The sequence below is a fragment of the Taeniopygia guttata genome, chromosome 28 (genome assembly GCF_048771995.1).
Source record: "Taeniopygia guttata chromosome 28, bTaeGut7.mat, whole genome shotgun sequence".
Lineage (NCBI taxonomy): Eukaryota > Metazoa > Chordata > Aves > Passeriformes > Estrildidae > Taeniopygia > Taeniopygia guttata.
Genome location: NC_133053.1, coordinates 5,792,850 through 5,805,251, shown reverse-complemented (window position 1 = coordinate 5,805,251; position 12,402 = coordinate 5,792,850). Strand labels below are relative to the sequence as shown.

General features: G+C 51.7%; 3 protein-coding genes across 3 annotated transcripts; all 3 read right to left on the bottom strand.

The window, feature by feature from the left end:
- Positions 1-4,394, bottom strand: LOC140680794 (uncharacterized). Its single transcript, XM_072919481.1, has 5 exons — positions 4,176-4,394; positions 2,873-3,033; positions 2,269-2,378; positions 1,128-1,686; positions 1-330 (listed from the first exon to the last, which is right to left on the bottom strand). Exons 1-5 carry the CDS (start codon positions 4,302-4,304, stop codon positions 228-230), a joined length of 1,062 nt encoding a protein of 353 aa, XP_072775582.1. The 5' UTR covers positions 4,305-4,394; the 3' UTR covers positions 1-227.
- A 1,490-nt stretch (positions 4,395-5,884) lies between these two features.
- On the bottom strand, positions 5,885-7,997 carry LOC140680754 (hydrocephalus-inducing protein homolog). The gene is made up of 4 exons (XM_072919245.1): positions 7,850-7,997; positions 6,721-6,913; positions 6,055-6,163; positions 5,885-5,907 (listed from the first exon to the last, which is right to left on the bottom strand). Exons 1-4 carry the CDS (start codon positions 7,954-7,956, stop codon positions 5,885-5,887), a joined length of 432 nt encoding a protein of 143 aa, XP_072775346.1. The 5' UTR covers positions 7,957-7,997.
- A 550-nt stretch (positions 7,998-8,547) lies between these two features.
- LOC140680753 (hydrocephalus-inducing protein homolog) lies at positions 8,548-11,352 on the bottom strand. The gene is made up of 6 exons (XM_072919244.1): positions 11,101-11,352; positions 10,445-10,683; positions 10,066-10,126; positions 9,245-9,449; positions 8,643-8,875; positions 8,548-8,556 (listed from the first exon to the last, which is right to left on the bottom strand). The coding sequence occupies exons 1-6, from the start codon at positions 11,233-11,235 to the stop codon at positions 8,548-8,550; spliced, it is 882 nt and encodes a 293-aa protein (XP_072775345.1). The 5' UTR covers positions 11,236-11,352.
- Between the last annotated feature and the right edge of the window lie 1,050 nt (positions 11,353-12,402).

Below are 12,402 nucleotides of genomic sequence, written 5' to 3'. Positions count from 1 at the left end.
TTATCAATTACTTATCAATCTAATCAACAATTAGTTAATCAACTTAGGTAAGAGGGAGGTGCTCACTGGAACGTGGGAGGGTAGCTGCAGAGGTCTCTGGTGAAGGGTGGGAGACCACCAGCAGCAGAAGGTAGGATGTCACCAGCTCCTGCCGCACGCTCCAGCTGACACAAATGTTGTCACTCAAGTGTTGGTCTTTAGAGCACCTCCTTCTTGGGTCCCTGGCCTTACTCTGTCTCTTCTAATGGTTTATCCAGACTGTCCTTCTCCTGGGCTCTGCCTTCCAAAGTCACCTGCCCCATCTTCTCACCTGGCTGCAGGTTAGGAATCCTAGGAAGAGAGGGACTGGTATTAGCCAGAGGAACATTCCCAGCCCGCCGCTTTTCTGTCTCCTTGCAGGGCACACAGTGTTGCATCCTCTCTCCGTGCAAACAGCGAGCAGCAGATTTAACAGCTGCACTAGCTGCATGGAGGCTGCAGAGATGCAAGGGCAGGAACACGACCAGTTAAATGCCCGGGGACCAACTACAGCACATGGGGTTCCATGTGGAGAAGCAGGCCTTGCTTGTCCCAAAAGGAAGCAGAGCTGGGGACTGGCTGGTCCCTGGATCTCTTGTTGCAGATTTTGCAACCCTCCACGAGCTTACTGTTTCATACAGTGTCTTTTCCCAGTGCCTCCCTGCCAAGGGGTGAAAGATGATGATGAAAGATGAGGATCTTTCTGTGCTCCTGTGGGTGTTTCTGCTGCCTCCCTGGGGCTCTCCATCCCAGTCAGAGGGACTGAAGGGAGGGTGTTGGGGGGTGAACCAGGCTGGGCTTGGTGATGCCCAGCAACAGGACAAGAGGTAACAGGCAGAACCTGAACAAGACAATTCCACCTGAACCTGAGGAAGAACTTCTTTCCTGTGAAGGTGATAAGTTGCGCAGAGAGGGTGTGGAGTGTCCCTCACTGGAATTATTCCAGAGTCCTCTGGACACAGCCCTGTGCCACGTAGTCTGGGACGACCCCGCTTCAGCAGGGAAGTGGCACCAGATGACCTACTGTGGTCCTTCCCACCCTGTCCCACCCTGTGATTCAGTGATACCCATCAGTAGCATGAGTTGGCAAGCGTGGAGATATTTCCCACCTGCACAGCAGGGTGGTCTTAAACTTCCCCAGGCACTCTTGGAAGAACTGCATGTCAAAGGTCTCCTTCTGGCCAGGAGCAATGATGCCACAGTAGGGGTTGATTGAGAACAGGTCATGGACAACATCTGGAAAAACTTCTAGGGAGGTGCTGACACGGTCCTCCTGCTCAGAATACTGCTGCTGCTCAAAATCCAGCTCCTGCACGAAATCCAGCTCCTGCACGGAATCCTGCTCGGAATCCTGCACGGAATCCAGCTCCTGCACGAAATCCAGCTCCTGCACGGAATCCTGCTCGGAATCCTGCACGAAATCCAGCTCCTGCACGGAATCCAGCTCCTGCTCGGAATCCAGCTCCTGCTCGGAATCCAGCTCCTGCTCAGAATCCTGCTGCCACTTGGAATCTGGCTCCTGCTGCTGCTCAGAATCCTGCTGCTGCTCAGCAGGCCGCCGCAGCCTCCGCACTTTAGGATGTGTCTCCGAAGGATGGTCCTGCTCCGACCAGAAAAGACGCAGCAGCTTTCTGCGATGCTTTACAGTATCATAGGAGAGGAACCGACCTGCAGGGAGGAAGAGGATACCTCCAAAGACAAAATCCTGTGTTCCCAGCAACTCTGCCTCCTGCTGCAGGTAGGTGGAAGAGAGCTGGGATGCACTTGGAGAATCTCTGGTCAAGTACTTTATTCTAGCAGGAGACAGAGTGTCGGGAGCAGGGTCTCTGCCTGAGCACACGCTCCTGCGCCAAAGCAGGAAAGTTGGTTTCAGACAGTGACTTTGCGTTTGCCCTGGAGTGGGGAACTGCACACAGACAGTGGCTGCAGGGCAGCTCACTCGTTACACCACTGTTTTTCCCGGTCTCAGACTTCTCAAAGAGATGACCTGGTGTCCCCCTTCCTAGTCCTGACCCAGCACGTGGCTCTCCCCAGAGCCTGGCTCAGCTGCTTTGCAGAGCAGAAGTGGCTCACCAAGAACAGAAGGGGCTGAAAGGCAGAGGGGGACAAGGAGAAAACTCTCCAGCTGCAGCTGGGAAGGTGCTGATGAAAGTGGATGCGTGGACAAGGATGAAAAAGCAATTCATGTTTTGAACTGAAGTGGCAGGGTCTTCTCCCCGGGCCCTCAGCTACCAAGTGAAATGCTCTTACGCATCAGAGTGGTTGAGTATGGCTTCTTCAGCTTCTTCACTGGTTCACTCCCTGCAGGTTTCTCCCAGGAGTATTCCAGAACTACCTTGCCTGTGTTTTGCAGTGTGAAACTAAAAAGCAAGAAGGAGGAATAAAAAAATGTCCAAGAAGTATAAAGCAAATAGTACAGTAATATTGTCTGATGGACTCCTGATACCACTTTCTCCTGAGGAGCATCTTCCCCAGGCAACCCAGCCATGCTCAGACTGCTGTCCTGGGTGGCCCAAGAAAATATTTCAAAGTCTGGAAGTTTAAGAGAAAAGGGCCAACATGGTGCCCAGGACATTGAAGCTAAGGGGTTTATTCTGGACTTTAGGTCTTGGTTTGACTGCAAACTTATTCTGGAGCAGATGAGGACAGGTGACATACAGTGAAAGCAAACCCATGGCTGTTCTCAGCAGAAAGGTATGGCAGGATTGAGCCTCTCCTGAGCACCACCTCCTGCTTGGCTTTGCGTGCACGTAAAAGGGCCTGTGCTGGTTTGGGTGGGGTAGAGTTCTGGGAAGCAGTTCTGGGTCAGCCTTGGGCAAAGGCAGCTCCTGCTCACAGGGCCTCCAGCACTCACGTGGCTGTCCCTGTCTGGAAGGGCAAGGTACTCTTGAACTGAATCATGGTCGTGCTCAGCTTGAACTGGGTGTAGGCAACCACAGCACTGCGGTACACCTCCAACTCCTGGCTGCTCTCCTCCACCACAGTGTGAGCCGGTTCTGGGGCTGTCTCGACCACCTGCAAACAGAGGAGGGAAGAATCACTGAGCAGAGCCCAGAAAGTCAGGCTGAGAAGGGAATCTTCTGGCCTCCAAGATCACTAGAAAGGACCATTCACTTTTACTGCCCTGGAAAGATGACAAAACTGGGACTGCTTTGCTACAGTACTTGTTTCTGCCCACTGATCCAAGAGGTAACTACCACAGTTGTTAATACACCCAGAGAGACTACAGCTGCATTCCAGTCCCTGTACTTCAATCTTGCAGAGGGCCTGGCTTTTTTCCTCGTTCCTATAAATCCTGCAGGTCTCCAAACTAGGGTTAAGTTCCCCTGCTGGAGCTCTGTGGATGGAGAACCCCAAGAGTGAAGAGTTCTAGAAAGCACCTTTTTCTTCTTGTCTTAGAAGAAAGTGCCCTCCAGGTCTCCTGTCTGGAGCAACTGCTTGGAGCTGGGGATGGGCATTTTGGGATGTGAAAGATCTCACTAGGAAAATCTCCAACTGCAGATATTCTGATAGAAAAGAGGATGGTTTAGAGGCCTTAAAATGGTCCAGAAACTCGGAAATAACCTCTACCCAAGATGAGTGTGTTTGGTAATAATGACAATGAAAGACTCTTTGGAGATGATCCTTCTCCAGACTCCTTCGTAGAGTCATGCAGTGCCTGGGCTACACCATGATGAGATATCCCACACCAAATACAGAGACCACAACTAAATTCTCATGCAGACAAAACTTGGAGTTCACCAGAACATGCAGGAGAAGTGTATTTCTCTCCACTTCAAAAGAAGAGACAGAGTGCAGCAGACTAAATTCCTTGTTGGTAAAAGGGCACCAATCAGCTGAAGAGATTTCTAACACCGTAAAATGGGATAAAATCGTAAAACATTGCCTTCCATTCTACATGGGCTGCAACACTTGTGTTTGTGGCCCAGACTGAGGCTTTGGGTGTGGCTGAAGGTTTGTTATCAAAAGGCTTCCTCCTCTCCTGTGTGTGTATCCGGTCACTGTGCCTCCACCTCTCCGTTCAAATGCGCTGCTGGTGAACCTCATGGCTGTCCAATGTCCAGAGGAAGCAGGAGCTGCTCAGCCAGCAGTGATGGTGTTCTAGTGGTTCTTTTTGTAAAACCCGGGTTGGCTTTTCTTGCCATTTTGCTTCTTACCTGCTTTATTTTAGGCCGCGTGGCGGCTGCCGGGTCTTTCCTGGTGGTATCCTTCCATGTGACAATGCACATTTGGTCATCCCAGTCAGGAACCTTCTTTTGTGGCAGCTCAAGGTTGACCTTGGTCATCTTACATTTCACAAGGGGCCTCCTGAAGGTGGCTGGGACATCTGATTTCAAGATCACTGTGATGTCCTTGGCACAGCCAGGATGGAGGTGTCCCACCTAGGGAGAATCAGGGAGTCAAGACCAAACTGGAAGCACTGCCAAGGGCAGGACTGAAAGCAAAAGGGACTGACGGACGTGGTGAGCAGTTGTGCCAGGAATCTGCACCTCAGAGTGGATTTAGTGAAGTTTGATAGACAAAAGTATGAACAGAAGGTGCCACCTCCCGTAACATGAAACCTTTTCTGCAAGGCTGGCAGCCTTGGCCCAGCCAAGCCAGGGACTGCATCTCCCACGTGGCACTGGAATGGGCTATCCGTGGTATGTGAGCACTCCCTGCCAGCTCCTGGGAACACCAGGGCAGGGCCTGAGCAATGGGGAAAGGCAAAGCAGTCCACGCTCACCTTGGGGGAGAACAGGAATGGGGCATCTGCCTCCCTCTCAAAGCGCATGAACTGCTTAAGGCTGCGGTTGGTGACGGCGAAGGTCCTGTAGCAGCGCTTCCCGACAGGACAGTCCCCAAACTCGATGTGATTCACTCTGACAGCTGTTAAGGAGGAGAGCAAGGGATCTCAGCATGCAGGGAGCTCCACCTGCCCCCTGACGTGCACAGACACCTGCATGTTCAATGCTTCCTTGCTCCAAGCCTTTCCCCCTCTGAGAGGGAGCTCCCCAGGCAGTTTCACCACTTCCAGGGACACATCCCTAAGCCAGTGACGTGCAGCACAGCACACACTGCTCTGCATGCATGGCTACCACACCCACAGGCCACCAAGTCCCGTGGGAGACAGCCCAGGCCTGGCTAGAGGGAGGACACACATGATCAGATATTTTCCTCTTCCTTGCTCCACCTTGGCAGTCTCTCCTCTCTTACCATCAGTGATGTCTTTCTTCAGACTGCTCTTAACATTCCTTTCCTGTGTGTCATCCTCTAGTCCAAGCAGGGTGAATTCCTCCTTGTGGCCTTCACCCACCAGCTCTATTAGGGTCTTGTTAGAGTAGCTGTCCTTCACTGACACATGAGTCTTCCCTTCCAGATGTTGAGCCAGGGTGGGTTTGAAAATTACATCAAACTCAGTTGATTTCCCGGGACTCAGAAGGAAGAAAGGCTTCTTTGGGAGCTTGCTCACTGCACAGCAATGGAAATCAGAGTTAGGTGGTACAGCTGTACAGAGGAAATATTTCCATAGCATACATGAGGAATAAGAGGTTGAAACCAGCTGCCTTCTAAGCACAGGTTCTACCCCCTGTGATTCCAGAGTGGTTCCAGACCCTCTTCCTCTGTTCACAAGACGGCCACCTCCAGACACAGCTTAACCTCAGGCTGATGCCCAGCCCTCATTCCATCTGCTTCCAGCCAGCTCCAGCCATATGGAAAGCTGAGCCAAAGAGTGCTTTGGGCTTCTGCTGGCTGGCTGTGCGCTCAAGGGCTGTGTCTGTTCAGGCTGGTACCTTCCCACGTGCAGCAAATACCTCAGAGGGTCCCCTGAGGTTGTGGCAGTCCCCCACAACTCAACCCACCACGTCTAGAAGAACAGAACTTGCTACAGCTTGCTAGGAGGAGACCCTGCAAAAAGCCCCCAAGAAAAGCTTGGGGGACAGAGAGCCCAAGGAAAGAAACTGTGCCTAACATCTGGCTGCTGCTCAGAGAACCAAGAGCAGGGCAAACGTTTTCCCTCTGTGCACAATTGCACTTCATGGTTAATGGATTTACCTTTTCCAATGAGTTCCTTTTTCACATCTCCAGTGTGGAATACCTTGACTGGGGAGGTCCTGCCTTTCAAGAAGAACATTCCATGCTCATCCTCCAGGAGTAACATAAACTGAGAAAAGAGAAGCCAGAGCACAAGGATACTGTGAGTCCAGGATGGCACAGGGACTGACACTGCAGAGCTGCTGGTCCCACACGGGAGGCCAGCGCCTCTCCCACTACAAACAGCACTTAGCACAAAAGTTAAGTCAAACCAGCCGGGGAAAAAAGGGCATCCAGAGGCATCTGGATAGAAGTGACACAGAACCAAACAGGGCAGAAAGTAATGAGCAGAATGTAATTAAACCACCTCTAAGTCTACTTAAAATGTAATAAACTGGGATCAAATACAATCTAATGGAACTGGGAAATCACACATGCCCATGAGAACAAAAGGTGACCTGAGAGACAGGGGAAAATACTCCACCACCTTTCTTGTGTTCAACTTAAAGAAGAAAGACTGGGCAGAAAATTTCCAAGAACTCCCTTCTTGGAGAACAGACGTCAGTCCTTGTTCAAAAAGAATTTCTGACACCTCTTTCCAGATTTGCCATGTTCTTTGGGACCCTTCCCCTGTGCCACAAGCACTTGTTCCCAAACCAGACCATTCCTCGAGCAGGTCCTCCTCACCTTGACAGGTATGATGCCATCGTTACGGGTGACCAGAGAGAGCACCTCTGAATCCCACAGCTGGAGCCTCTTGAAGCGCAGCACGGCGTTTCCCCTCTCGCTGCGAGCACTTGAGCACACGACTGTCAACCGCGGCTCGTGCCCCTTCCCGCTGATGGTGAAGGTCAGGATTTGGGGTTCAATTCCCACAGAGCTGCAGGAGAGGCACAGAAACAATTTCAGCTGGCACTAACCCACTTCTCACTGGGCAAGCGAAGCAACAAGGGCCACCCACAGTGTTTTCCTTGCCTGGTGCTCCTGAACCCCACAACACAGCCCCCCACCAACCTCTTCCCAATCCACTCAGGGCCATTCACAAGAGGAATCTGCTCCAAAGAGCCAGAGCCTTCCACAATAACACTTAAAAATAATTTCACTTAATTGAATTATGCAGCACAGCAGGTAAATGAGAAGGCACCAGATGAGATATGGCAAATCCCCTGGCTGCAGTGAGATGAGACTTATGCAACGAGCAAAAGCACAGCATGAAAGCAGTACAAAAGCAAGAAGGCAAAGAAATGATTGTCACTAGCAGTAAAGATCTTTTCCAAGAACAGTAAAAAAGCAATTGCTCATTAGAAATTAGACTTCTCTTGCTCCAATTCAGCCACTAAAGTGTTGAGGAAGGGCAGGTCAAAGCCCCAGTTCACAGGTCCCAGGGCAGAGGAACTGGGCTCCTCTTTCATACCAGCTCCAAACACTCACATAAAATAGCTTAATGAATGCCAGGGGGTCACACAGGATCACTTAATTTTACAGAAACAAAGAGAAAACGTGACTGCTGACTTGCTGGCACAGAAACTGCTTCATCTAAGCCTTTGTCGTTGGAAACCCCCAGCTCAGCTGCAGCACATCTCAGTAACTTGCGGTTGGCCACCTGTGGTATTTCCCTGTCTTCACAGTTCCTCACACAGGCTAAACCATCAGCCTCATTCTCCTGCTCTAAGGGCTATTGGCTCCCAGATCATCTCATGCCAAGTACTCTGCCTAAGGCTACTGACAGCATTAGCGCTAACAAGAGGTCTGTGCCTTCCCAGGGGAGAGGCAGCTATCAGTGAGGCCTCCCCCAGTATTTCACAGGGTCAGTTACCCTTTTGGGATGACAAGGGAAGCCTTGAAAGTGCAGTTGTAGTTCTGCTCCTCTGGTGGGGTGAAGGTCACCGTAGCAAGGGCATAGGATGAGCCGGGAATGGACATCTTGACTGGATACAACTTGAAAATGTTTTCGATAGGGCTTTTTTCCTTGAGGGAACCCAGAGAGCAGTGTTAGGAGGAAACACCTTTCAACATGACGCAGTTTTATCCATAAATGCATTAATGAGAGCAGTCCCAGACACTGTGTCTTCCTTCCTGCTTCCCTGGGCAGGCTCCCTCCCTCCCAGGGAATGCCGACCTTGTGCTGAAGCACTGTGTGTTTTGAGGGCTGGCAGCTGCCCCAGCCTATCTGGGAGGTGGGCATTGCATGGAAAACCCTGCAAATGACCTAGAACTGGCCTTCAAGGAAAAGGAAAAGCCAGGGAGCCTGAGAAAATGCTCTGCTTGGAGTTCTGGCATGTCAGTTCATAACTGAGAAAATGCTCTTCTTTGAGCCCTGGCATGTCAGGTCATAACATCCCCTCTCTGTGTGTGCTTCCCAGAGAGGTTCAGAAGGATTCACTTCTCCCACCGAAGACCCAGAAGTGTGAGCCAAAACCAAGACATGCAGAATTCCACACAACTGCTCCCTGGTTCTGCTGCCCTCCCCTGCACTTTGACCTGCACTGAGCTAGCCTTGTCTGGGCCACAGGATCAATGCCCCTGGAGAACAAACCAGGCTCCCAAACGGCCCTTAGAGGGCAACCACCTCCTTGGCCTTCTGTTCCACCTTTGCCTCCTGTTCTTACCTCTCCAGACAGCGGTTTGATGGAGAGGACCACGTCACATGGCAGATGGCGTGTGTCGTAGATACTGAAATGAGCTTCAACCTCTCGCCCAACCTGAATATTGCTGAAGAGGAATCTGTTCTCATCTGTGACGAACAGGCCGGCGCCTTTCACCGACTGCATCTTCTGGACGAGGTCGCTGCTGCTGCAGATCGGGTAGTCCTCAAAGATTGATGTGACGTCCTCAACAAGTGCTGTGGACACACCAGAGGGATGAGCACGGAGAAGCCTCCCTGATGTGTTTATCTGGGCCCTGCTGGCCTCTCAGAAGGCTTGATAAGCCCTTTCTGCCCGGGTGACTGCTAAACCCAGCCTTGGGTGGGGGAGTTTGCTGAGGATGGAGCTCAGTCAAACTCAGCCTTAGAGAGCATTGCTTTCCTTTTATCCTTCCATGCATCCCTCTCAGCTGGGAGGGATGAGTCCACTGGTGGACTCGAAGAGGGCTGGAACCTCTGAGGATTTTAAGGAGGGAACCCAGGCCTAGCATGGCTCTCTGTCCAAGCAGCAAGTTCAGGTGCTGATCAGCAGCAGGTGTGACCAAGGGCACTGTGGGCAGTAGGTACCTGGGAGGCAGGACTTGGCAATCAGGGTAAAGGGAATGCTGAGGGGATTGTCCTTGGGGTCTCTGCCCGTGATGTCAACGTAGAGCTGCTTCTCACACGTCCCCTCCTGCCTGGCAAGGCATTCCACTGAGATCTTCTGCTGGCCCCCGGGACCGATGGAACCGGAGCAGGGGGACACCGTGAACATGCCAACACTGAGGCGACTCTGCAGGAAAAGTTCCAGGAGAGGCTGATGGCTAATGGCTGTGCCTTGAGCACCACAGCAAGGAATATGTCCTGCCTTGGCCTCCATCTGGGCCCAAGCACCCAGTCCCAGGGCAGGGAAGGATAACTCCATGGCCCAAAGGCAGCCCCAAGCTGAGAGCAACAAGCCAAGAGGAGCTGCAAGCCTGTCCCAAGTGGCAGAGAGAAAGGAGTTTGAGTGTGAAGACTGAAGGTGGTAGCTGTGATCCTCCAGAGGTAACAGAAATAGCAGAGAGCAGAAATAGCTCTGAGAAATGATGGGAGGGAACTGGGAAGAAGAAAAAGCAATGTTGTCCGAGTTCTGTGGACTGGGAGTTCAGTGGGGAATGTTTTTGCTTCTGTGGTGTCCACAGACCTACACTGGCTCGCAGCTAGCAAACACAGGACCTGCTCCCCTCTGTTGACCCCACAGCTCCAGGTCAGAGGCAGAGTACAGGACTGCCAGGGGGACTGAGCAGACACTGGACTCCATCCTGCAGACCATGTCCCACCCTGTGGCGATGAGCCCCCAGCCCGGGCACAGCAGCATCTTCTCACATCCCCTGCAGCAGCACTGCTGGGGAGCAGGAGTCACCCACCTGTGTCGAGGAACTTGATTTCCTTCTCAGTGAGCACTTTGCAGATTCCCCTTGCTGTAAACTGAGAGGAGAAAGCAGAGGTATCTGTCATGCTGAGCTCCCCTGCCTTCCTCTGAGGCTGAGGCTGGCCTTCCTCCTCAGAGAGGAAAGCCTTCCTCCTGATGGCTCCCAGAGAGCAACCTGCAGCTCCCAGTGCCCGACAGAGCAGCTCTATCACCAGCTTCACACTACACATGGGGTACCAAGGTGGTTTTTTGCTCCCTCTCCCCAGACCAGGGATGCAGATGGACCATAGCCCAGGTCTCCTGGCTGCCTGCCCCTTACCAGCTGTGGGGCGCTGCCTCCTCACACAGGAAGGGTGGTGCAGGGCTTCTCCTACCTTTTGCTTTCCAAGGCTGATTCCTCCTCGGGTGCTTGGCGGATGCAGAATTTGAAGTTGAGTGTGCCTTTGTTGTCCAGCACGACCGTCGGTGTCTTCCTGGAGCCCTTGACCATGGCTCCGAAGTTGATGGGTGAGGCAGGCTCAACGCTGCACTTGCTGTACTCGGCTTTCGCCGACACCCTCAACGGGATGTTGCCGACAAGCTCGCTTCCTTCACCGGAGCTGGCATCTCTCACCTGCGTCCACAGGAAGGGAGGTGACCAAAGCAAAGAGGCCAGACTCCACCCCAGCCCCCAGCCTCCACCCCAGGCCTCCAGTTTACCCCTCCCATTTTAGGCACCTCCTCCAGAGTCCACTTAGGAATTCTCAGCTCCACTTAGGAAGCCTCCCAAATGGTTTTGAAAGACTGTTTGTGTATGTAGGAGAGAGGATTCTCCAGTCAAAGCCCTCCTTCCATTAGACACCTGTGGGAACCCAGGGAATATCCCCCTGTCTGCTCTGGAGTGCTCTGACTCCCAGGAAAACACTGACTTTGACCCTCATTCATGGAGAAAACTTCCAAAGCCTCAAGGTAAACTAGAGACCACAAAAGTGTGAAACAGATTGTAGAGAGTACTTTAGTATGTCACATAGGGGAGAAATTTAGGTTTTACCATTTTTAGTATGTTATAGATGGGTTCAAGATGAAGGATATAGGGTGTTGTCTTGAGTTCCTTTCTTCTTTCTTCTTCTTCCTCTTTCTTCTTGGGTTTAGGTGGTATCTTGTAATTAGGTAGAAAAATCTGCATTGCGGGTCGTTAGGGCTCAGTTATTGGGTTAGAAAGGGAAAAATGTCACTTCTTAATTGGGTAGTTTAGTTTTTGATTAGACTTAAAAAAACCTTGCAGCACGAGGTTGTTGGCCATTTTTGTGCTGTTTTCACACATGCAAGGTCTGGGCACAGACAGTGTGCTGAAGTTTTGGTAAGATAACAATAAAACAAGAACCTGAAGACCGAAGAAGTCCAATACGTCTCTCATTCCTGACACAGAACTGTTTCCAGGAGGGTCTCCCCTGCCAGGGGAGCCCTCAGGGAGTTGACCAACTTGGGGCCCACAAACTCACGGGCACCTATCCTTGTTACGCTCCCAAAACACCATGTGATAACGCAGCCTGGCCCAGGCAGCTTACCTGACAGTACAGGATGGGTTTGTTCTTGAGGAGGATTTCTCTTGTGGGGTGGAAGAGCATCTCAACATCCACGCCAGGCTGGGAGGCAGTCAGCATGCCCGACTTAGGCTCAACAGTGAAGTGGGAGGCCACGTCTCGCATCCTGGGACCTGCACCGCCCAGTGTGAAACTGGGGAGAAAGGGAAGGGATGGAGATCTCTGCAGCTAAAAGTATTGGTGCCACCAGCACAGCCTGGACTTTGCATAGGACCAGAAAAAAGGAAAAGCTCTGCTAAGGGAATCCTGGATCTTGACAGAGAGTGCAGACAATCACGAGGTTACTGCAAGACAGCTCAACACTGAAAGTTTTCATTCATTCCTTTACAGAGTCTCAGAAAGAGAAAGGAGGTGACCATCAAAGAAAGGCAATGAATCTCAGCATTTCAGTGGCTGAAATTTTGGGGCTCTCCTTTGGGCTCCAGCTGAGCTGTGAAGAACTGTTGGTTTGTGGCTGGATTCTCTGGTGAAATAACTGATATTAGAGAGCCCAGGGTTTGTACTTACCACGAGGTAGCCAGCATGGAAACAGGTTCTAGCCATTGACAGAGGGAGAATTCAGGCCTGGGAATCTGAGGAAATGCTCACTACCAGGCAGCTGGGCTTACCTGTACTCAATGTTGTATGCCCCTTTGTTCTGTAGAGTCAGGACGTGCTTCGCATTATCGAGGACATTAATGGTTCCAAATTCCAAACTTCCACCTGGACCTGCGGAAAACCCACAAAGCGAGGTCAAACACGGTATTTGT